Here is a 26,820-nt window from a genome sequence, read left to right on the forward strand (position 1 = left end):
GGTGCTTACAGGAAGTGCAAGCCCAGATGTACACCCTGAGGACACTTCATGTGAAATGGGGCGTACTCTCCAGATAGAAGCTTTTGCCATTCAAACAGCAAATCACCTACAGTGCAGCATCTTTCATTACACAACTGCTTTACATGAAAACTTCAAAACTAAAGGTAAACATGTAATTATGGATAAATGTTTGAAATGAGGTAAAGTATGTGCAGACTTGACATGATTTTTTTCCCTCTGTGTGTGTTTCAGTGTAAAATATACTGTTACGGTTAATCCAAAGAAAAATGGAGGGGTAGAGAGACGGAAGGGAACTTGAAGCAGAACTGCAGACAGTACGTGGAGAATATATACAGTAGATGACATCTCTGTCACTTGTCTGCAGTGAAAAAGACTGTCTCTCAAGGGAAAAGCCTGCATCATGAATCAAGGCCCTTTGCACCTTCTCTTTTTATTTATGTCATCAAGTGTACGCTATTTCTATGGTATGCGTTTGCTTTGGGGAATTGGCAAAAAACAAATATGCAGTGAACAGGGGCAGAAAATCACTGACAGAAAAGTCTCAGTCTATGCAACACAGCCAGAGTGTCTATTACAGCATGGATGACTTCTCATTTCAAAGGTAAAAACATTGGAGTTGATATGATTAGTACATTAATCTATTAGTTCATTGGCAGAAAAATAACCTGTATTTTAATAATTGATTAATCCCTCTCAAGTTGAATTATAATGACTTTTCATCTAGTGCCATCATCAGCTCAAAACCTTTTTTATGGCCAAAACTTTGGTTTATGACCACATACTTGCAAAACAAATGACATTCCCTCAGCTGTACTTGGTAAACATTATACCTGCTAAACATTAGCATTGTCACTGTGAGCATGTTGGGATGTTGACATCAGCATTTAACTCAAAGCACCGCTGAGCACTGCCAAAGTAGAACCTCACAAATCTGCTAACATGGCTGTTTACTCTTATTTTTGTTAAAGTAGAAACTTGTCATGTGTGAAAGTAAACTTAATATTTTTAGATTTTTGACTGTTAGTCGGACAAAATCAGCAATTTAATGACATCTCCTTGAGCTTTAGGACATTGTGATGGACATTTTCTACTATTTCCTCATTAACTAAGAAAATAATCAACATATTAATCAATAATAAAATTAATATTTAGTTGCAGCCATGGATGTATTGAGGAGAACTAGATACCAAGTTCAAAGATGGTGCACATTCATTCCTATGAAAGTTGCTCAGTGCTGCATGAAGCCATAAAAGTCAGCCGTGCTTTCGCCATGCTTCCGTGTTTTTGGGCCCATAGAGCATGCGCACTAGAATCCTTCTCCGGCACATCCGAGACTTCCGCTGGCTGAACAGGCTGACTTCCAGTTGGCTCCTTGTTAACTTGAATGGGAATGAAATAATTTGACAATGCTGCTCTTTTAGACTTTCCAAATGTTACTGGGCCGAATGGATGAAATTCTGATAATAAAATGAGTCATTTTGCAGGGGTTGTGACAATGTATTGATTGTTTTACAGCCGCTCTTTTTCCAATTATTATGTATGGGAAAAATGCTTTTTGGGCCAGTGTGCATCACGTGATGGACCCAGAAGTTGTAATTACACTTTTTGGCCATTATGTCAAATTGGCTTCACAGCCTGGTGCCATTCCTCATGGCTTGGTTACAGCACAAATAATATATACATCTGTCATTGTGTATTTGTGTAAGAAGACATTTCGAGACTACTCAAAATATGATTAACAAAACCACTGCCAACTCAAGGAAAAGTATACAAGATTCTTGTTTTAGACTTCCATCTCATCATATTCCCCTGATATGCACGTTAACTTGCATCAGACTTCTATACTTACTTACTTATACCTGAATATCTAATGATCACCAATGATGGTGGTTGTGTCCTAGAGAGAAAAAGTAAATATTTTGTTTTGTCTCTACAGGCTTTTTTCAGAGATGGGTGATCAGCAGAGCATGTAACTACGCACGCACACACACACACACACACACACACACACACACACACACACACACACACACTGTATGCATGGTTTTTGCACTGATGACAGACAAGAGACATAATGAGGAAATAATGATCATAATTAGTATGAGGTTCTGTGCCATTAGGGGCGTAATTGATCTTTAAGTCCTCTATCTGAGAGGCTAATCAGTATACACATTGACCTTTGCACACTCTGACATACTCTTAACAGAAAAAACATTCAGAATGCGAGCAAAGGCTTTTGTCTGCCCCACCCCCTCTTCACCCTTTTCCAACTCTCTCCATTCAAGGTGACCTTGAATTTAATGTGAATACTGCCTAAACATTCAAATTTGGCATGTAAAACTACTATTAAGAATGTTTCCTGGAAGGGATCTGTTGATTCCTTCAGCTGATTTTAGATTATTATTATTTGAAAGAAGAGGGCAGATGGGTTATTTTATTGTATTATCTGCATCTTTTTCTACTTTTTATGGCCCAAGTTCTCTGCTATAGGTTCAGTCTAAACATGAAAGCTAATTCAATGTGACACTGTTCATCATTATTCATTGCAATTCAGTGGGTGGAGATCTCCACCCACTGAAGTCTGGGGATTTATAACCGTAGTTGTATGGTAGTTGCTTGAACAGCGGTGAGAACGGCCGCTAACAAACCTATGCCCCCTACGCATTCACCGACCCAATATGAAGGGCCACCCTAAAGACTTTGAATTGGTTCTGCAATGCAGGTTTTTTTAAACTCTCTAATTGTTTCCACTCAGTTTTAACAATGAAACCTGGGAGACTGTCCTCAGTCTCTATGAGCTAAGTGTTTAGAGACTGACTTGTGAGTGTACAGATAGATAACTATTAGATGACTGTTCAGGGCTCTGGGTTCAGACTCAGGGCCTGATTCACTAATGCCGGGATCAGACTACACAATATTTTTGTCTTTTACAATGATCACCATGTCAGATTAGGCAATCACAGTGCCATAAATCCTTGCCGTGTCTTGGTCAGGAGACTGGCAACACTACAAGTATGATCCCGACCAATCATCATTCATGACCTTGCAGGGGATCATAGGTTGTCAATCATGGCTACAGAAGTGCTATGTGTGACACTGGCAGTCTTGTGTTCCGAAAAGAAAAAGAAAAGAAAGAAAAAACAATTGTGGACCCACTCTTGGGTGTCACGAAAAGGACAGTAAGGGCTGTCCATCCCTCAAAGGCAACTTGAGGTAACAATGTGTTAACATGTCAAGAACATTACATAAATGTCGCTAGCTACCAGGTTTGCTGTATGTAAACAGGAGGTCTCATGGAGGGAAAAATCATTGGGTTTTGGACACAGAGATGAGCCGCTGCTCTCTCCACTGTCTGTGACAATAAATGCGGCTCAGCTTGGCCGGACAGCAGCTGGACAGCTTTGACTTTCTGTGATGGTGTTTACATATGTGTGCCAGAGAAAATTCTGACATGCTAGACTTTTTGTCGGGGGGTCATGGGACGTCCCTGATGCCACACGACTGTTCTTCAATTCTGTCACACTACAAGGCCTTTTGGTCGTTTTCCAACATTCATTTTAACATTTTTGAAATTTGTCAGCGAAGACAACATCGGGCTGAATTTGTGTAGTCTGATCCCAGCATCAGGCTTTTGCCAGACGTAGATCTGACACATTCTGCACCAAACACATACTGCATTTATGAAACAGTTGCACCAGGCTGGAATCGCAATTTGCACGTCATTTGTTCAAGTGTTTGCAAGGTGTGCCTCTCTCCTCACTGCATATGCATTTAATGGAGGACCACTCAAAGAATAGAGGGAGTTATGTTGACAGAATTTGATCACATGTTCTACTGAATTTGAGGAAATTTAGTTTTGCAGGGAAAATTCCCCACCTCTGGAGACCAAGTGTAAACACAGCGCAGATGAGATTTAGAAAAGCCACAGGGAAGGTTGGAGTGGGGAAAAGAAACATAAATTAAATATAGGCTTATATATAACTAAAAACTGATCATTAGAAAGAAAATTGAAGAAAAAAGGCTATTAATAATGAACACAGTCTGATTACTGTAACACAAATTATTAATGGATTGGTTTGTGTGCATCAAACTGTATTGCTACAGACAGATGCAACTAAACTTCTCTCTCTCTCTCTCCACCTGTTGTGTTGTTTTGTGTATATTATGTGTGTCTTTTATCACTTCCTATCCTTCTTGTTTCACATGAAAGTGTTTATTGCCACGAAATGTATTCATATGTACGTACATGCTGAAGATTATAAACTCATCATTTTATGAGTAATATTTTCAGTAATGGCCTGACAGTTTTTCTTAGGTGGTGTTGAACTGCATCCAAAGTAAAGGTTTTATAATCAAGATCGGTACATTTTAATTTATTTTAAGAGCTTAGTGATTGCTGACTGAAAGCTGACTGTGTGACTGTGGGACTGTGTGTGCACGCTGTCTTCAGGTGCTGAACAGACGTAGATAAAAACCACAGTGCAAATTTGCACAACGTCATTGTCTTAGTAAATCTGGCCCTCGGTTTCTTGGTTTATCCAAATGTTGATTCACTGATTTTTTGTGTAGCCTCTAATGATTATAAATTACCTTATTAGCATATTTATTTCTTGGGAATATAAATTACTTGCACTCCCTGGACACTAAGGTTAATGAGAGCACACCGTGGGATGGTGAGCAATATTTAAATCTTGAGGGAGTGTGTTTCTGGATGACAGTGCAAGTGGTGAGTTTTCTGCAAAACTTTGTTTGACCTCAGAATGTGCTGTACCTCATGCCTTTGGTGGAGCGGTTGTGGAAGTTTTGCAGTAGCTGCGGGAGGCCCAGCATGGCCTCAAACATCACGGCCAGGGAGCCCAGCGTCTCCACAAAGACAGCAGAGTCCAGCAGCAGCAGGGTAACTACCGCACACAGCACAGTGAAGCCAAAACAGAAGAGCAGGTAGTCCTCGAATGCACTCCACTTCCAGAAGTAGCGAAAGTCCAAGTCTAGTCGAGGGGAGAGAAGAATAAAGCACAAACAGAGAAACAATTTAACTTGTACTCTAACTTGTCATCGGTATTGTTTTTAGTCAGACTAAGTTATATGAGGAGAGAGGAAGGAACGTGAAGTTTGGGAAGAAGTGTGGGAGGATTAAAAGGAAAGAAAACTGACATAAGAGCCTGAGGAGATGATCAAACAAAGGAGCAGAATAAGAATGAGGAAGTGTGTGTGTGTGTAGTGTGTGAGGTGTGAGAACGTGGTTACAGTATGTGCAGATGGCAACAGAGGAGCAATAGTGACAGGCAGAGATTGAAAGCGGCAAGAGCGATATTGCGGGAAAGGAGGGAGGAAGACAGAGCAGGAATGAGAGTGTTTCATTAAAGGATGCATAGAAATTCTGCAAAGACAGCACTCCTAAATCAATACTGTGCACATGCATAAGTGAATGGAACAAAGATAAATGAGATACTCGAAAGCTTTTACATTTCTATTACTTTGGAATAACCTGGCCTTTGGTGAGGCCAGACTATACATTTAGACAGTTTATTACCTTTGGCTTAAAGCTATCTTTCCACTAGCAAAACCCTATTTATCATGTGTGGCTTCCAAAACTCACTGATTAATGCAAAGATCACCACTGTCCAAAGCTGTTGTTTATTCTCGAAAACATCTACTCATCTTGAATGGAGGAGTTGGCCAGCACCAGTGACTGAGAAAAACAGTCAGAGTGTGATTTTGAATTTTTTGAAATTTTCAACCTTTAAATAATCACAGCAGTGTAGCTACAAAAAAGATATAAAGCTTCTTCCATTGGCTATAAAGGGAGTTCACAGCTTGGGACGCTGGTTCAGGAGCTGCCAAGAAAAGCTTATGAAAGGAAACATTAAACCTACTACATCTACATTCCTGTCACCATCAACCATCTACTCAATGGACCATAATGTGAGATGATCAACGATCTCTCATTGCTTATGTATGACCATGGAGTTGTGGAAAACCAGCTGACATCAGCTAAGGGGGATTGATGGCTAAATAAGAGCACATTAGTTAGCGTGGGGACTCAAGTGTGACACTGCATACAGCGAAGCTCCTGGCTTCTCTATGTGCTGCTGTTACCTTTCACACTTCAGACTATACAGGCTGTGCAAAAATATGTACATTTGCATGTCTGGGGATGTCCTTGAATTTCTATATAGATAGGAGGCAAATGAGACAGCACATTGAGATAAGAAAAATGATGATAAGAAAATCATCTTGAATGTGGCAGTTTTAAGGCTGCAGCAATTTTTTTCATTGATTAACCTGTCAATTATTTAGTCAGATTACCAGTTTCATCAATAAAATGTCACAAAATGCTGCATCCCATATGGTAATGGTCTCTGGGGCAAAATTACCAACAAAAAGTCCAAATATCTCAGTAAGTTGTTGTGTAGACCTTCAGTTAAGATTTTGATGTCGCCAATGTCAAGAATTAACTTTCATGCTCAGGTACGTCATGGTTTCCTCCATATCAATGGTGCACCGCTGCAGAATTATGAGCGCTGCTGCTAAAATTTCACACGATCATTAATATCAATGGGCTACTAATGATGTTCACTCACACATGATAAAACCCTACGTAATTGTGGAATTGTGAGTTTGAGTCATCAACTAGTGCAGAATCCTAGAATCCTCCCTCCCCTCATTCTTCAAAGGACATCTATGTGAAAGGTACTGTTATAAGAGTAGTGTAACTCTAGCGCAGTGCGTAATATGTGTGGTTGAGCAAGAAGAGCAAGCAGCAGAAAAGTGACAGTGGATGATGTACAGTACAGGCTACAGTGTGTCAGTTAATTAATGTTGTAGCTTCTCAAGACCAAGAAAAGTCTTGTCTGTTGTTTCCACAACCGCTGCAAATGTGAAGGGGGTTAGCCCCGAAGTTAGCAACAATCGGTTAGTCTAACCTGACCAGGCTCACTTAAACCAGCAGTATTCAAGCCCACTTTTTCATTGTGGTCAGTCACAACTCCTCTCAGCACTGAAAGAGGAGTGTTTTAAGTGCTTCTCTATCTAAAAGGAGATTTATCTATTTAAATCATCTCACATACTGTACACACATGGGCACACAAAATATTAAATAAGCATCTTTTCAAATTCAAACACACACACAACCAAGCTGTGGAGTTTCTCATTACACTCCAGTGAGCTGCATCTGCTGTTGCATCCTGGGACAGACTGAGTGAGACATCTTGCAGCGGGTGCAGTATGGCATGTTTGTGGCAAACAGCGAACATGATTAATGGCTTTATTACCGAGAGCCACAAAAGACACATCGCCCACAGCTGATAACAGACATGCGAGGTGGGAGAGGAGAGATATAACAGAACCCACACGCATGCTTCTCAGCCCTCTCACACACATACTACTTGACAAATACTGACTCTCGGGGCGTCACTTATGTCTGTCCTCACAAACTGTGACACTGACAGAGGGCGAAGAGCTGCAGACGGAGAGCCTGGCATACTTTAGCTCCAACACAACTTCAAACCTGAGTCATTGCAGCTACTAGCGGCTGGCAGAGGAAAACTGGAGAGCCGGGAGTGGCTTAGAGGCTGCCTTTTATCAGCAACATAAAAGCTCTTTCATTTCCTTTTGAATGAGAGTAATGCTATTTCAGACTACTGTAAACTTTTCAGTGAATGAAGCCTCCAGCTGAGCTACTCACATCTTCATCTCTCGATTCATAACTCAGCTCACCTCTCCCTCTCCTCTCTCTCAGACACCAAAAACATTCTTCTCTTGGCCTCTTACCAAGCAATCCAGTCCATTTTCATATATATACAGCAACACACTTACTTCCCCTCCTCTTCTCCCTGCTCATTCATCTCTCACATATACTGCCTGGTATGTTTACCTGCATAATCAAATTGCCCGGAAGAGTATCATGGTTGGAGAAAGCTATGCATCATTTATGGAGTCATCTCTTTTCTTTTGTCTTCCTCTCATATAATGCATCATCCCCAGCTTCCTTTCCTTGACCCACCACACACACACACACACATACACACACACACCTGCTTTGTGGCTGCTATCCTGTCACCTCAGCCAGGTGGCCAACCCTTTCCAAACAGCACCCTGTCTGGTGTGTATCAAGGTCAGAGCCACACTTCAAAGATCCCGCAGACTCCGGAGTGCCAGGAGGAGGCAAGGCGCTCTTTCTTCACACAGACTCTTTGTTTACACAAAGCCCATTCAAGATCAAACAATTCAATTACTAAAACGGCTGAGGAAGCGGCCCCGAGGATGTCAATATATGTGTATGAAGTTGCTCTGCGAAGGTAAGTCAATCGATTTGTGTATGTGTGTATCTGCTCAGGTGGGAGTCTCAGTAGGTCTTGTACCAGGTGCAGCATTCTCTGTTTCAGTGCTGTTAGACTTGAACAACAGTTCCATACATGCCACTAAGAGGAGGGAGTGGAGGATTAGAGGTGGAGGGAAGGATGGAGGGAGCACGTGAGTGAGTCAGAAGAAGAAGGAGAGTAGCCTTGAGTCAGTCGAGTAGATATATGGAGGCTAAACTCAAGGCATTTCCCATCAGGCCGAGCAGAGACCGCAGTACGGGGCTGAGAGTAGAGACTCCGAGACAGAGACAAGGATAGGACCTGACAGCTAGAGAGCTCCGAGATATGTTGACTCAGCACTGTCAGTCCTGGCTCTCAGCCTGCTCAGTGTATTTTAAGATGTGTGAAAGTTGCTGTTTGACATCTCTTACAGGCTGTCTATCCAGTGCTCCGCTCACTGACTGGTCTAACGTGCCGATACGTGCGGCTTCTTATATGACACAAACTTGTCAGATCATGTTGCTATGGCTATGTCAAACAGGCAAAAGCCCATTTTGTCCATGAATGTGGCTGACAACGTAAAGGACTAACTTCATCCATATCTTAATCTGATCCAGAAGCTCTGGTCAAGAGCCCTCCTGCAGAATCTACCAGCTGAGCATTTTCAGCTTTTTCAGTTCATGAACACAGCTCCATAGAGGATCGACAGGACAGACACACCAGAAAAACTCTCTAATACCCTCTTGTCAAGTTTTAATAGGGACACCACAGGCGCTATGAAATAATTTGGACAGACAGGAAGTCACTGAACCGTTCTGAACTCTCTCTCTCTGACAGGGGGCTTCTTTCTGTGCTGTGGGAGGCAGTAGAAACTTAACTTGGTTCACCGGCAGAACAGGTAAAGACAGACGAGAAAGGGTCCGCTGCACTCTGTGTTTCCTTCATTCTCTGTCAGCTCGCTCGATAATACAAAAGCTTCTAAAATAATGTCCATTCATTAAGTTTGTGTAACACACACAGTAACACACACAATTGACTTGCCTTCCCAGTGGATTTACTCCGTTATACCACTTCATATTTATCTTGGGAGTGGAGGAACTTAATTACAAAACTGCCTTCCCTGGTAAAACATTCAGTTAATTTATTAAGGCAGATATGAGCAATACTGACTGAGAATTTCCAAAACTTTCCCACAATTTTTCACAAACTTTGCAAAGACTACTAATCACAAAATCTACAGAATACTCTATTTTAGTAATTTATGAAACTTAGCTATGAGCAGAAAACTGAACAATCCACACATTGACAAGTCAAGACAAACCTGAAAAAAGAAAGTGATGACAAGACCAACAATCTCCTCATGATTTCATACATGCCACAGAATTTTTTATATCCCCCTACCCCTCTACATCATCTGCTCCATTTCACTCTGCCTCCCTCCTGCTAATACTGTTTAGCTGCTTCCAGGTGGAGCGGAATGTTTAGAGGTGGATGTTGCACGAAGTCAGACCGAACCAACAACGGCACTGTGTGGAGAACAGTTCGGCTCAGGTCCAGCCATGCGTTACAGGGGTTATTTGTGTTAACAAGGACTGTTATTTCTACCTGAATTCCCACCTGCTTGGCTGTATGCTTTTGAGTCATGTTCACTGGCTGAGCTCAGTCCACGGCTGCTGTATGTCTTCAATCACACGAAAAAGCGAACATCTCAAGACTTACTTGGCCTCTTCAGCTACCAAAAAAAAAAGCTCCAAGTAAACATAATTTAGCGGAGTCAAACTAACAAAGAAAAGCCTTAACAAGCTAATTAATGGCTTAATTTGCCCCAAAAGCTAACAATAAAATCACCGGAAATGTGCGAGTTGTTACAATGCAGTTTAGTTTAGTCATTTTCACTGAGGAAAGCAGGTCAGTCACTTTACATTTGTTCAGGGTGATCCTTTTTGTGCAGTTTCCTGACAAATTAAATTTTTCATCTCATCTTGCCAGCGTACACACACTATTGGACAAAAATGCCTTCATATACACTCACTCACAAATGTGCACACATGGGAATCACAATGTCCACTTCAATTATCTTTTCATTTCCAGTAGCTCTGCGTGTGTCTTGCACCACGGGGGAATGGGGCATATTGTAATGGGCTGCACACTGCCTTATGTATCTGAGTTTTGATTTGTTTCTATTGCATTATCTTTTTAGTTTACATATTTAATCCCGTTTTGGATTTGTTGCTTCACTGCCCAATTTGTCACAAGTACTTTCTTTATTTTTATGTGCAGTGACTTAACAATATAAATGAAGCTGTAACAGAGGGCCACATTGTTCTATAGTTTCTGACAGCGCTGCAGTGGTCTCTCTTAAGCTCTGTTTGGTCACATCCACAAAAACAAACACAAAAAAAGTCTGCCTGCATCTTTAATGCATATCTATTCATTTGCATAATAGTTTGGGTATTACAAAAGTCATTCATGCGGAAACATCCAAGTAATACATTCACAAGTCAATAGTTTACAGTTGCTTGTTTGAATGTCTAATGGTGAGGTGTTGTTGTCCTTTAAATAGAGGTTTCCTCACACGCACTATCAAGAATGTGCTATGAGCTAGAAGGTACAATAAATAGTGACATTAGCACGTTTGCCTTAGCACAATTATTCAATTTACACAGGGTTAAGAGTAGGCATGTCACAATAATTATGTATCAACTTACATGATAACATGATTATCAACATTATCATGTCCATATATCGACTTATCGTACGATATATGGACATGACCTTGATCATTTTTGCTGACCTCGATATTGCCCATTGTGTTTACCTATGTGTTTGTCTACAAAGAACGTCACCAACATTTTAGCCAGTATTATGCCAGAATAAACAGCATAACCTTATTATAAATTATGTGTGGTCTATCTATTGGAGGCAAATGATGTGGCTACCTGTTTCAGCAGGTTGTTTCCAGAAGGTTTCAGCATTTTGATAAATCCAGTTTTCACTCCTGCTGTTAAAATTAATAAAAGAGGAAGGCAGCGAGTGAGACCCCGCTCTTCCTCGCCCTCCACATCACAAACAGATCTCCCACACTCCGCATTAGCAGCTAATAGGCTATTCATGTCACATTGGCTAAGTAAGTAGTCGCCACAATTCCTCGCTGCGCAGTTCCTGAGTGGGGAATGTGTGATATAATGTCCTTCCTTAAACTGGAAAAAAAATCAAACTCTCTCTTAGAGGATTGACTAAGAAATTTTACATTACATGGCAACCTACCCTCTCATATTTTGATAAAGTATCTACAGTTGCCATTGCTTAGAAATGCACTTTCTCATCACTTTGTACCCAGCTGTGTTTCTGTAGTGGCGTCATGTACTTGAATTCTTTCAGATGCTGAACATGTTTAATTATGTTTGCTAGCTACATGTGCTACAAAACACAAATTCATCTGTTAAAAGCGTACCAACTGGGGGGTGTGAGGGTGGGTGGTTTTTATTTTTATTATATTCCTGTTTCCTTTGTTCAACTGTATGTATGTCTGTGTCTCTGCTTGAACACATATAAATCTGGACCTGTTGGTCCTTTCAGATGCTAATATGATGTGATGTCCCAATAAAACAACAACAAAAAAACAGAAGTTCCTCACAAAAACAGGGTGATCCACCTCTTACAGTGCTCTAACCCCATTTTTTCCACAAGCCTAATTATATAGCATTATTATATACAAACTGTTTGCAACATCTTGGCCATGGGTGCATGGGCCATGGTGAGCTTAGATTTTTCACTTGCTGAACTTGCACTTGCACTTGCTTGTGCACCAATTATTCCATTCAGTTTGGAGTTTATTAAAAGACCTAAGAGACTGGGGGTATAGTAGGTTTGAATTACTACTGCTGCTGTGAAAATAAGGATCATTACAATCACATTTCATCATATTTTTAATATATGATATATATGTAGATTTATTGATAACATTTAACAAGTTCTTCAATAATTTCACAATTTATTGCTTCATGTATATATATTTTTGTTTATTTGTTTATTTGTATCTCTTTTAGCTCAAGGCTAATCTCCCAAGAGTCCGTCTTAAAGTCATTACCAATAAAGTAATTACCATGTATGAACTAAGTGCTGGTATTTAATGTACACAGTATATTGTTTTTCACTCATATGATAATTTACTCATATGATTACTTGATAATTCCTTTACCTCTTGTTTACTGCATGTTTTGACAGCTAATTAGAAAAACAATGAAGGAAGAGAGAAAGATGAAATCATAAAAAAAATATTTTATCAATGGTGTGATTGGCTCGCAGCAAATAATCTTTCATCACTTTTTCCTCCTAGTTTCTGCTGCAATAGCACTTCTGAAAGCAGGCTGCTTTGACCTTGCTAGTGAACCATGACTGTGTTTTTTCACCACTGATTGCTTCCTCACTGAGTGTATGTGTGTGTTCTCTTGAGCCTCTTGACCCTGACAAGGCTTAACTAATGAGCTCTTTTGGCATTAACAACCCGAAACAACAATTCGGTGACCGCTTGACCTCTGTTATGTACTAATGGATTCCATACCCGTTTCATAAAGGAATAACCCCAGGACACTAAAGCGCTCAATATCAAAGTCAGAGTATACACTCCTTCACTGACAGGGACTGAACAACCTACACATTATATAATGTGAAAGGAGACACTTCTGTGCTGTACTTTTGTTAATGGATAGATAGAGACAGACAGAGAAAAAGAGAGGAGAGAGAGCGAGGTACAAACGTTTGATGGTGGAGACGAAGATTGATGGCCTACTCCTGTGCTGGTTTTGTGTATATACTAACAGAATACCATATGTCAGTCAGTATAGTCAGCACATGACATCTCTGCACCTAACAACATTTTTCCAGCTTCACATCCATTGACAGACATACTGTCTAACCCCCACATCCACCCCCACCACCACCACCACTACCCAATCTACCTTTTAACATTCATTCCCGCTCTAGTGCTTCTGTCCCTAAAAGTCATTGGCTGCCGCCTGCAGCTCTGAGATAAATGAGAGTGAGTTAGTCTGCCTCATGTACTCCACAGCCCCAAAAAAGACTCCCATTCAGCCAGGTACACTGACCAGCTTTCTGTCATGACCAGGCTGTATGTATGTACATAAGTGTTTGCGTTTGTGTTGAAATTTGAGTGGGTGTCGTTTCATGGGCTCATGTAAGGGTGGGTTATAAACTCAGTAGAATCACATTGTGATTATTGGATCATTTCATGTTATTCTCTTGTTATTCTGCTAATTATAATTTAAAAAATCACTAAATAAGTTGTTAAGGGTTTTGGCTGTGTGTGAAAAGTTCTGTCTGATGTGATTAATAACAGGGGATGACAGCTCATTGTCTTAGATGTTATTATTTTATATACATATATATATAATTTTATGTGTGCAAACATTTGCTAAAGCATGATATATACAGTATAATGCTATTAGAAAAAAAACATTCTTACATTAATATCATGGTGATTTCAACCATATTACCCATTTTTAGGCTTACTTAAATGTCATCACAATAGATTTTTTGCCATCTATGAATGACAGTGGTGGTCTGTCAAACTGTTGGTCAGTCCAAAACAATGGTAAAGACACAGCTATTGGACGGATTGCCATGAAATGTCCCCAGAGGATGAATCCTACTGACTTTACTTATCCCCTTGCTTTTCCTCTACCACCAGCAGCAAGCCAAAGTTTTCTCTCATCCTGTGAAATATCTCAACATCTACTGTATGGATCGGCACAAAATTTGGTAGATATTCATGGTTCCCAGAAGATAAATCTTACTCCGACTTTTACTGATCCACTAACTTTTCCTCTAGCACCAACGTGAGGTTCGCATTTGTAGTTTTGAGTGAAGTGTCTAAACAACTATTGGGTGGGTTGCCTTGAAATTTTGGACACACATTCATGCCCCAATGAGGATTGATTATCACTTTGATGATCAGGTAAAAACTTCTATTTGTCTGATACTTTGGTTTATAAATGAATACTTGCAAAACTAAGGACATTCCCATCAGCATCACTGTAGTTTAGTTTAGTGGTAATTAGCAAACGTTACAATGCTAACATGTTAAACTATAATGGTGAACATGGTAAAAATTAAATCTGCTAAATATCAACATGTTAGCATTGTCACACTGAGCATGTTAGCATGTTGATGTTAGCATGTAGCTCAAGGTGCTGCTCTGCATAGGTTTGGATAAGCTTAGGTATCAGACATATACACAAGACCCAGGACTTGCAGCAATACAACAGGACCCTCCTAAACCCGATTGGAATGAATATAATTTGGACCCAACTCGGGGCCTGGTCCCAGTTACTAAAAATCGAGGGGCTCTGTGAGGACCTCGACTCTCTCCCGCTTTTTTCACTGCATTCCCTCTTTCTAACCTCCTTACAACTCTCTTTCCGCTCTACCTCTCAGTCACAGCACCTCCCCCCTCTCCCTGTGCTTGTCTTCTCCTGCATCTATCCAGCACTGCAACTTCCATTTAGCAGAGAGAATCAGAGATTTAAAAAAAGCCCTTCACTGGCATCGTCCTTCACTTGTCCTGATAGCAGCTGTATAAGTCTGTATATCTTGCCTTGCATGCCAACTAAATCCGTAAATGTCCTAAATCTTTCTGAGATCACACAGGATCGGGTGTGTCTGCAGGTGGTTTTGGCCTTAAAAAACTTCAGCATTCTCTTTGAGGTTTGTTGCTTGTTTAGGATTTGCTGTCGACAGCAAAATAAAAGTTTGAAGAAGAAAGAGCTGTTCTTCTGTTTCATGTGATTTTCAAAGGTTATCTGGCGTGATGCGTAAGCAGATATGTGTTCTTATTATGGGTGCTGTTATCTACAAATCCCAAACACTGGTCTATTTCTATTTCCTGCATCAATGGCATAACAGACACATAATCATAGTAGATCACAAAAAAAAGTTTTAACCAATTTTTCTTCATACATTTTGATGTGAGAAAATGTAAAGAGTCTGAGAGCTGATTTGACTGTCAGTTGTTAGTAGCCTCACCCCCGTCATGACTCATTTTCAGCAGCAGTGGGGTAATGGCTGCAGTACCGGCAGGAGATTCAGATGAGGCAAAACATCCCTGGCCTCACTTTTATTTTCTCTCTCTCTTTGTGAACAAGCACTTTCAACCAGCTTTGGCAGCTCATGCTGTCAGACTACACTGAGCTCGGGTTGTGAATGCCTGCTTGATAGCAGAACATTACAGCCGCTGCACTGACACTGAGCTGACAGTGAGAAGGAAAGTCCGTCTTTTCAGGCTGCGCTTACGCCCATATTTGTAACTAAGCACAATGCAGCCCTATATGAACAATAACACATTATGTATTGTTCTCACTCTACTCCAGCACGTTGGATTACAGATAAAACAAGAACTATGAGATTGAAGATCTGGCATCCAGTTTTAAGAGTGTTCATGTGCATACTGGTTTAACATTTTTATAGATAATCCCCCATTTTTAGGACAATGCAGCAAGACAATGAAGTGCTCAGCTGTCATGTCCTGGTACTTACAACATACATATGTATAGATCTAAATGTTCAGCCACACCTGCTTTGTCTCATATTCCAAATGTTCAAGCACTGCTCATGTGTGGCAGCATTTTGCATTAAATGAGCCATCATGTACATGTACATCCATGTATACACAGAGGAGTGATGCTAGTCAGTTATGAGCTTGTTAAACACAGCCTGGCTGCCAACTGTCATTCTCATAAAGTAAAAACACGTTTTTTGCCGCTCTGATTATAGCAGACATTAAAGGGTTCTGAAGGGCTGAATTGTCGGAAAGTGCTGGTGTAGTGGACCATGGAGCTGTGTGTCTTAAGTGTGATAACTGGTGAAGCCAAAAGCGCTGTGCTGCAGTGACCTTGGTCCTGAGGATGAAGGAGTTGATGAAAGGAGAGGGTGGAACTGAAGAGCTGAAGCGTCACTGGAGCGCTCCACCCTTCTTAACACACGCTGGGAGAGCATGACGGAGACAGAAGACAAGGAGATCAAATTAACTACCCTTAGTCTCTCTCTCATTCTGTCTTGACCTGTTCTATCTCTCTCATATATTCTCTCTCTCTCTCACATGTCAGTGATGTGGGTATAAATTAAGGCGAGTAAAGGATGAATAAAGGATGATTTTTGGTACTGCAGATTCCATGGATTAACTGGATGCTGTTTGGTTTATGCTTCATTATATATGATGTATATAATGATGTACATATACACAAGGGTGTGTAGATGGACTCTTCTCTTTTTCTCCCTGCTTCCTTTATGTTTTAGACAAACCCACACACTCACAGTCAAAGTTAATCCTGGCTGTGTGAAGGTGATGGTCTGATAATAATCAGCTGTTGACCAGATGGAAGAGTCAGGAGGTCCAGATAAGCATCCAACAGCTCGGTGGACTAGACGGGTCCAAACTATTTATTAGGGTCTAGTGGGGCAGACACATTATCAATGAGAGGCTTTCTTCCTATAGAGATAAGCAGGTGTAAATCAAAGATAATGTGACTGGAAAACAAAATCAGGGGGGAGCAGTGTTAGATGCAGGACTATTATTAGCTGCACAACAACAGTGTGTGCCGATAAAGCCTTCCCGATCAAACAACATGACTTTCATGGCAGAGATGATTGTTTGTGATTTGGCATGTCTGTGTGTGAAGTCTAGGCTTTTGCTGAAAGAGGGGTTCACATTTAACATAAATCTGTTGTGTGGGGTTTGTACACTAACAATTCTATTGAACTTTCAACCCAGCCATACAACTGAGTATAGCCTGAATACATGAAATTCAATGAATGATTGCAGTTTATTAGACACAGTATAAAGTAATGATAGCCCCGAGCTTGTGTAAATAACATTATGTAATTAATGGGCACATTAGGGCACATGTTGACATTTACTAATGTTATGGATAGAAAGGAACACATGCTAGCGTACATAATGGGCAGTGTTCATAAACCATATTGCTCCCTTCAATCACATCCCTCAGATGCTCCCCACTCATCCCCCTAACATGTACCATGCAGGCTCTATGCTCTATGCTAGTGTGTTCATAGATATATTCTGACAGTTGAGATGAGAAAGCACCACACTTTCATGGAAAGTAGAGTGAAATACATGAGACAATATGAGATTAAACAGCTGCAGATGACAGCAGAAAAACAACAAGGACAACGTTTCGTTTGGTCACATTTGAATTTGTATAAATTACATATGTATAAACTTAAGGGAACCCACTTGCTTGCAAATTTAAGAACTTGGTTAAGTGCAGTATATGTTGTAAATCTTTGTACAATCCTCTGCATCTCCTGCTTAGTCATAGTGCTCCAACTGAGCTCTTAGACAGAATATATAACTGGTAAAAACATGCGATAAATTCTTACACGCAAGATTAGAGCTGCTATTTCCCTCACAGCATGTTGTGGGATATAAGGGAATAGTCAGAAGCAGCTTTTAATTATAGTGTGATCTTATGCCAGATATCCGTATCTAACAGAGCGATATGGAGAGAGATAGGAAGAGATGCGTGTTCGGATATCAGTTGGCAAAAACTTTATTTTCATTTCCAGAACAATGTGGCTGAGGTCTGATTCATTCATCTCTCCCTCGTCCTCCCCCTGATCTAACAGCAGGTGAGGGAGGTGTGTGGAGCCAACAGTCATATGTAGCTCTGTACGGCACTTAACTAAGCCCTGCCCACTTTTTAGTAGTCCAATCAAATGCAAAGGATTTGATTTAAATTCCCCTTGTAACTGCATACTGCTCAAATATTCTGTTTCACTTGGAAATATGTCACAGTACAGAAGCTAAGGACACTCTAATTTCCATTTCACTGGGACTGGGAAACTGTACACAGTACAAAACCACCAATATTTTCATAACTTACACATCACTGCCACTTTACATGCACAAAGCAACATCAGCTTAGTTTTCTGCTTGAGAAATGCATAGAAAATACAGAAGGTGATGCAATAACTGAAAATGTGATCACAAGAATCTTAAGAATTTATTATTTTTATGCAAGACAGATTTCACACACACAAACACAAGTGGCATATACAGCCACAAACACTTCTACTCTTCTTCCTCAGGGTACAATTATCTCATCACCCAGTCCGAGGCCACAGTAATTAGCAAGGCAGTGCCTCATTAAAAGTCATTATTTAGATGGAATGCCCATTGACCTTCCTCAGCATGTAATTGGCTACTTTCCTTTGTTCCCTTCTCCCAGGATGTACGTACGTGTGAGTGTTTACCACCCAAAGATAATGTCCATTGCAGTTTATTGGGACTGCCTCCACCTGTAGCTTTTTATTCAACTATAATACAGGGTAGTAGACATGCTAGACAGGGGCTAACATGTATAAATACAGTATTTTACCATTTGTGGCAAACTACAAAGAATGAGTAACAGAAATAAATAAAAATAAATAAAAAATCTAACTAGAAAAATGAAAATATTGCTATTTGTTCCCTATGGCATGTGTTGGTTTTGAGAAATATGAGTCACTGAGTGGGTACCACCAGTGTTTCTTTGTGTCATTCAGCATTGCAATGTTACATTTTTTATTTTTATTTTACCATGTCTAAACAGTAGAGAGAAATAGAAACAATGACTGCCAAACATAATGGCTGCCAAATCAAAATGCTGATTAGATCAGACTGGGTTTATTTTCAATACATTTAGCTGTCAATTTGAATCTGTGAAATGAAGGCAAATTTGTGTGTTGTTAACTTTGACCAGCAGTAAGTAGAAGCAACTGCCTGTCAATCTGTTGAACGCGTACTGTATATTCTGCTGCTGCTTTATTTGCTTGTTCTGGCTATAGACTTTCATGTAGATCCCACATTCTGCCTCTTTTAAGTTCAAACAACACACAGTAAATCAAAGATTAAAGTACAATTTGTTTCTCTGATTTTCAGTGTTAGAAGTTTAGTCCAAGGCAATTATTCATTTTTTTGTTTGTTGCCCGACTATGAAAAGAAAATAAGTGTCCATTTTTCCAACTTAAAAACCAAAACAACAACGATAATAATGCTCTACATCATCCAAAAGTTGGAATAAAGGTATATGTGTACACTGTTTGGTACTTTTATCTACTGAGGAGCAACATAGACTTTAATCTAGCTCTGACAGAGAACCACAGAAGGACCCAGCTTTATGTATAATTTTATAAATTAGTTGAAAATCTAAACAATATTATTTTAGCCCAAGATATGACAATAAAGATACACCCCATAATAAAATCTGTCTCTTACACACACAAACAGATAACAGGCACAGAGCCTATTCATAAACACCTTTATGAGTCACTTCAGAATCTGATGGATCATCAGGACCTCACCACTTGTCCCAGACCTGTCTGGACACATCTTCTCACAAATGATGTACCTGTTCCTTTTTCAACTTGACGAAGCTCTGGCTTTCAGTCCTCGTCTTTATACCATGATGATTGAGATGGGAATAGGATCTGAGTATCAGTGAGTGTGCTATGTTGTTGCTGTGTGGTTGCATCAGTGTCCATTTCTTGTTACAGTATAGAGAGAAGAAATGAGATATAGAGAAAGATTTATAGAGTTGGGGGAGGAGGTGGAGGGGTTTAACTGTGTAAAAGAAGAAGAGACAGAGTAGCAGGAGAAGATGAATCAAGTTTAAGAATGACAAACAGAATAAGGGAGGGAGGAGTAGAAGGAGAAAGGGTCGGATGCTGTGATAACTGCTTCTCTGAGGAATATCTTACAGTAAGAGGCAGAGAAATGTTTCCTGTAAGAGTTGATGAGACTGATTCAAGTTGAACTCCACATAGATGATACTTACATCAGAATGTTTTTACATTAATCTTATTGAGGGGAACAGGATGTGCATTTAATTGACTTTCTGTACACCTTGTGCTGCTGCAGCCTTTGTTAATCTGATGGTATTCAATTCAGACGTGTGCTGTGTTGGAATTGTTACGGAAATATCACTAGATCTGACCTAGTAGAAAGCAGTGGTAAACCTTGGCTTTCAGAGTGGACTATTAGTTTGCAGTTTGTTTAAGGGCTCAATACATTACTCTAAACTTAAATAAAATCATTACGTCCAACTGAATTATTTCTCTGTGATTTAACCCTGTAGAATAACAGCAGGGTTTGCAAACTTTCATTTCTTTTGCTTCCAATATGAACAAATAATGATGGAAGCACTGTGGGGTGTCCAGAAAAATATGGCACCCTGTCTTAAATGACTCATGTGAAATTGACTCAGTCAGAATCAATCTAACAGCAGTGATGATTAAAACTTGCTCATAGTCCACTTCAGTTTGACCCTGTTGGTCACAGCCTACATATGCTACTTACACAACTTCTAGTTGCTGCAAACTTTGTTGTGGCGATACAACATTGGATGTATTGATTATGTGTTATCATGCAGCAAATGTTGTTTACATCTCTTGCCCTAATTGTTATTCTGATAATTAACCGAGCTGCTTGTTGGATGCCTTGCTTTGGTGGATCTATTTGATCTACAGAAACAGTGGGAGCACCAGAGGGAAAGTTACAACATGACTAACTCTAGACCGCCTGCAAGAGAGACACACTCTAGTACACTCTTACTCTTTTCTGATATTCTGGTCAATCAGTTATGTAGCCAGTTTTAAAACTTTGCGATTGTTTGACTATAGAGATGTGTGGTTTGTGTGTGTGTGTGTGTGTGTGTGTGTGTGTGTGTTTGGGTTTGAGGGCAGTCCTGCAGGCACTGCTGTTCTCAGCAAGCACAGTGTGACATGTTGGAGACAAGTCAGAGGAGTCTGCACAAGTTTAGTGTCTCATGGATGATGCAGTGCCCGGGGCATAGCATCACCTCTCCAATTAGGACACTGGAAAAGCAGGCATCCTGCTACATACTCTACTGTACACACAGCTGCAAGTTCAGTTCCTGCACTCCTACAAAATTAATCATCCCAGATTTTTTAGTTTATGGTTAAAAAACTTTCTGTGTGACAAAATGTTTTTATTTCGCAGCTAGTTTGAGTTGTCTCTCAAACTTGTGGGTGGGTCATTAACTTGCCAGGAGGCTTGCCTGACACAAGTAGACTTCATCATGCTACTATAATCCCTGACAGGCTGGATGGTGGAATAAATTTACAAGACATGACATAGGGAGGAACTATGAGAAATAAACTGTGGATTCAGGTCTAGATAAAGAAGTGCCTTATGTAACGGCATGTATATGTAGCCAGTTATTTACTGAAATAAAAAAATAACATTAAAAAAAGTGATAAATCACTTCAGTGTGGCTATTTCCTTTGAGGGAGGGTATGTGTGTCCTTATGTCTGTGTGGAAGAGACAGAGTGTGAGACATAAAGAGTTCTCTTTTAATGAGTGAGCCAGAGGGTTTTAAAGTTTGACTCTACATTCCCTCTAATGGGGTGTGATCAGAGCACAACACGCTGAGCAACAAAGCTGTGAGAGAGTGAAGGGGAAATGGCTGAGGCCGAGCTCATTTCAGTTCAACTCAATGGGGGAATAATTAGCTTAAACCTCACAGGGATCAGTGTTTATCACGCCGCCTCCTTGACATTGTGGAGTCAAGGACTAATGTGCATTAGCCCACCAAGGATCATATGAGGCACTGGACTATTCAGCTCACCCTTTATGCATCTCTGTAGCAATGTAGGAGAATTTTACAGTAATTCATCTGTGATAGCATACAGTATGTTGCAACTTACACTGAAGCTTTGCAAACATCTAAAAAGGAGAATGTCTACAATCTAGAAGAGGTACAGCTTGTCCATACTCAGCACTTTTGTTGTAAACTACAGTACTTAATGCATTGGAATCATCATTTGTCTTTGTGGTATGATTCTCTTCAGTTTGAACAGCTGGCCTGACAGAAAAGCTGCAAACCTCTAAAACTAACAGATGTCTGGTTACTTTCCTCACTGGAGGTAAAATGGGGTAATGAGAGGAAGAGAAAAAGACATTTCATTTATGCAGATGGGTGACAAATTAAAGGAAGAACCAACATAAAGTGTCTTAGTAAGGTGTTGGGCCACCAGAACAGTGTACCCTGGCACTGATTCTACAAGTCTGTGAATTCTACTGGAGGGATGAACGCCATTCTTAAAAAAGGAAATTCCCTCATTTGGTGTTTTGATGATGGCAGTAGAGAGCGCTGTCTAACATGTATATCTAAAGGCACTCAATGAGAATAAGACCCTTGTGTGCGTCCATGATCTTTTCTGCCACTATTCATATGGTGGCAGAAAAGATCATTGTTGACCTTCTGCAGGCTGCCACAAGCCACTACCACTGCCCTGACATGGAAAAAACAATACAATCTTAATTTTCTCCATAGGGGTAACACAGTGAATTTGTATTTTATACAATTTGTATTTAATACAATTTTTGGTGTGTGGTTATAATAATCAAACCAGTCATGCAGGCTGCAGTTGCACAGTGTACCAGCAGCTTGCAAAAACAAAACAGCCACTGACTTAGAAGATACAAAGACAACGAAGCTACAGGGAATTCAATTTACCCTCCCTACTTGTGTGAAAAGTGCTGACAAAGAAGGTCAAACAATGTTAATGATATGGAGGTGGTGTGGTTATGCAAAAGTACAAAGGCTTAGAAAAATATGTGCTGCTAATTATGCTTTCAGGCAGGGTAAACCAGGGCAGGAAACTAATTTCTTCCATCGCTTACAAAGGTGCCATCCCAGCGAACACATAGAGCATATAAAAGTACAGGCTCATATGTGTCATTATGTGTGTGTCATTTAGACAAACAAAGTCCGATGTGCTTTAATGAATTAATTAATATTACTTTGACAATAGTTATACTGGAGCTCAACCAAAACAATCAATCATCACCTCATATGTGTGATCTGTTACCCCTTATGAGAAACAATACTCTTTTTTTTTACAGAAGACATTATGACATGTAACCAAAAACCATATATAAAAATAAATGTAGTGAGATGTGATGTCAAACATTGGTTTACATTGGAAACGGTTTAAAGCCAAGACTTGCAGCTTATGATTCCAGTTGGAGCAGAAAATCTGTTTATTCTTTGAAGAAGAAGCTCCGAAAGTCCTAGACAGCGCAGGGTCCAGGAGCCAAGGAAAGCAGCTGGCAAGTAACGGTAAAAAAAGCACAGATTAAAATGATCAAAATAACAATGGCTGAATTCCATTTAGCTGCTTCTGTTTCAGTGGCCTGGTATTGTGTATGATGTCTCACCGTCACAGCTTACCATGACACTTGACTAGAACAGAGCCATCGTTAACATTATTAATAACACATGTGCTTTTCCTACTACAGTACCAATCAAAAGATTGGACACACCTTCCCTTGAATGAAAAAGTGTGTCGAAACTTTTGACTGGCTCTGTATGACAAGTCAAAGTGTCTGCTTTGATGAAATGTTTTAAAGGAATCTGGAATAATTGTGCACTCAATGGGAAAAACTGAGAAATCTGCTGTTATTCTGACTTTGTTCACCCTTTACCCCCAACTGCTAGCCTTGTAGTCACTCCGGATAAATAGTCTAAATTAGCTATGTTTGCTGTGTGAGGTATTTGTAGCTGTTAGTTAACAAGTGACAGCGGATATGGCTCCTGTTTTAATTCGCTGAATTGATTCTATTAGTGTCAACACTGGAATTTATTTAGTTGTAACTGCTCATGATGTTAGCTTTGCAGCCATGTTTCCAGAGGTTTACTGAAATATCTGTAGTTCTTCCTGCCAGATGGGAGATATAGCTGTCAGAAATCCCTGATATCTTGGAATAACAACTCAGAGGCTGATGTGAACAGTTTTTCCCACTCGGCTGCCCATAATGACATAATGTGGTGCATCCCAGCACGTGCTACCTCCCTGATATTTGATATTGATTCCCGATTACATGCTTCCATGTTGAAATGATACTGAGCCTTCTAGTTTTTGAGGCTTTAGTCATATTCAGGGTACTTTTAAAATGCTATAGCTGCATTATTTAAACATGTAGTGATATATATCAACATCAACCATATAGGTTGAACAGTATACTGTGGGTTGATATTGATATAACCAAATATTTACCACAAGATGAGCCTGGTCTTTCGTCGACTTAATGGGTGCTCTGAAGGTATTGACTTCATGTTCAGTTAGCAGGCATTTGGCTGGCCTGATAGTCTTTATCGACATGTTAGACACACACACACACACACACACACACACACGCACACACACACACACACACACACACACACACACACACACACACACACACACACACACACACACACACACACACAATCTACTTAACCACTAAAACAGATGTGCAACATGTCCTGAGACTCTCACACACACTCACACATACTCAGTTATAGTACACACACATAACAGATGGGTACACATATCCTGACACCCTGTCTCTTCAAACACACACACATTCACACACACCTGTCAGGTTATCTGGCGGAGATGGATGGTGATAGATGATGTCTGTTTGTCAGGTCTTCTCTCAAGTGTTGGTCTAATGAGGCGACACACTGTCCTCACTGACACAACCAGTTCAGCGGGGTCAAAGACAAGTTCATGAATTACTAACCCATATCCATAAATAACTACAAGGTATCGGGGCAGACCCTCAGAGAGGGACTGAGAAATTTGCTCAATATTAAGTTTTCCATCAGAGAACCGAGTTTCCATTCTGTTCCATTCTGATGTGACCTTTTCTGGACCAGGTGGGTCAATTAAGCGAACATTCAGATTCACACTTGATTGTGAAATGTTTCACAAGAGGTTTCTTCATTAAATTGTGTCCTAAAACAAGAAAAGTATATTTGGGCAATGAACACCTAGTCTGGAGAATATCTGCTTTACTCATGTATGAATAATTCATGTCAGGACATGAGAGCGACATGTTGCTTTAGCCATCAGAAAAAGGGAGTCACTCCTCCATCTTCTTCTTTTAACCAACATGCCACCACTCCTAACAACTCTTACATTTCAGAGACAAACCAGAAAAAACAATACCCCCTTTTATACAGAGATCCTGCAATACTGCCAAGAAGACGACCCGTCCTTAGACTGGCTTTGCTTTTTTACAATGAAGCAAACAAAGCCAGCATAATGCCGCCCCCGCATGTGATTTTAGATAGCATGCCAGAATTGCGGAATCAGAGGTGTGACGTGTAACACGACAGCGTGGGCATCTAGTGTGACTGGTCCTGCCATGCTGGCTGTCCCTTTTACACAGACGTCAATCCGGCAATGCGACTACCTCCACTGCCAGCTTAATGGTGTAACAACAATGGCCCCCAATTCCGTGTTCATACATTTTATACAGAATGGTGAAGCGGAATAACAGTGCAACATTCCCGCCTTGAACAGGCTGTGTAAAAGGAGCTATACTTCTGAAGGTAATTACAAAACTTATCTTTTGTTGAAGAAAATGCTTTCACATTTTGCTAGAAAAAAAAACAACTTACAAGAAAAAAATTATCTCCACAAATACTCCCTCAAAGCAAAGGCATGTTATATACTTCCATTCTTTAAATATTCTGCTCAAGTAATCCAATAAGCTCAACTGTTAATAAACCACCTTTCACCTACCTGACTTCATTTGACTTGTTAATTAAACTCTTCTGTTATCAGGGGTTTAATTAAACACACTTCAAGTTGAAAGTAAGCAGAACACTTTTCTTTGTGTTGTAGGACATGTAAATGCAATTTGGTTGGGTTGCATAGTGTCTGTCTTTGTGTCCACGTGTATGTGTGTGTGTGTGTGTGTGTGTGTGTGTGTGTGTGTGTGTGTGTGTGTGTGCTTGTGTTTGTTGCTTGTGATTCATTCTGATTTGCAGTGCTGCCTGAGTGTTGCAGATAAGAGTGAGTGGCAGAGTCATCATATACTGCACTGCACCACTCAGTGATTTCGTTACTGTGACACTATATTGGGTCAAAGTCAGAAACAAATGCAACACACATATGCACATATATATATATACATACTTATAAGTACTCTCACCATTCTGGCCTAGGAGAGGAAACTCATACACAGAGAAAAGTAAAACTAAACAAAAAAAATTGTTGTCTTCAAATGTTATTAAAACACATAAACCTAGGGAAGTGCGAATATCTTTCAAAATGATACAATGACTCAGGGTCACAACACAACTGATATTGATCCAATGATGTAATGTGGGCAGTAGCGTACTTAGCCCAAGAAGCAGCCTCAGGAATGGATGGGAATAGATGTAAATGTGGTCCAATATGTCAAGTGGAAGCAGAAAAGTAAAATATTCTGCTTTCCTTCAAGAACTACTGTCAAGTTGTTATCCTTGAGGAAAAAATCACTAAGCCCCAAGCAGAAGTAATGTGTTGACTGATCAATTGCGAATTTATTTAAAGGATACTTAGAATTAATTTTCAGCTGTCAGACAGCCTGAACAATTCAAGTTAGTTACCGCTGCTCGGTGTTGAACAGCAGAGAAC

The 26,820-nt window shown here is 40.1% G+C and overlaps 1 protein-coding gene across 3 annotated transcripts in view; it reads right to left on the reverse strand.

Annotated features, from left to right (window-relative positions):
- The window catches only part of si:dkey-246g23.2 (solute carrier family 66 member 2), a 55,796-nt gene that overhangs the window by 19,268 nt on the left and 9,708 nt on the right, over positions 1-26,820 (reverse strand). For all 3 annotated transcript variants that reach the window (XM_042412824.1, XM_042412827.1, XM_042412825.1), the window contains exon 4: positions 4,793-5,009. In XM_042412824.1, the coding sequence (XP_042268758.1) occupies positions 4,793-5,009 (217 nt within the window). The remainder of the gene's footprint in view (positions 1-4,792; positions 5,010-26,820) is intronic.

Source organism: Thunnus maccoyii, chromosome 5 (assembly GCF_910596095.1).
Source record: "Thunnus maccoyii chromosome 5, fThuMac1.1, whole genome shotgun sequence".
NCBI lineage: Eukaryota > Metazoa > Chordata > Actinopteri > Scombriformes > Scombridae > Thunnus > Thunnus maccoyii.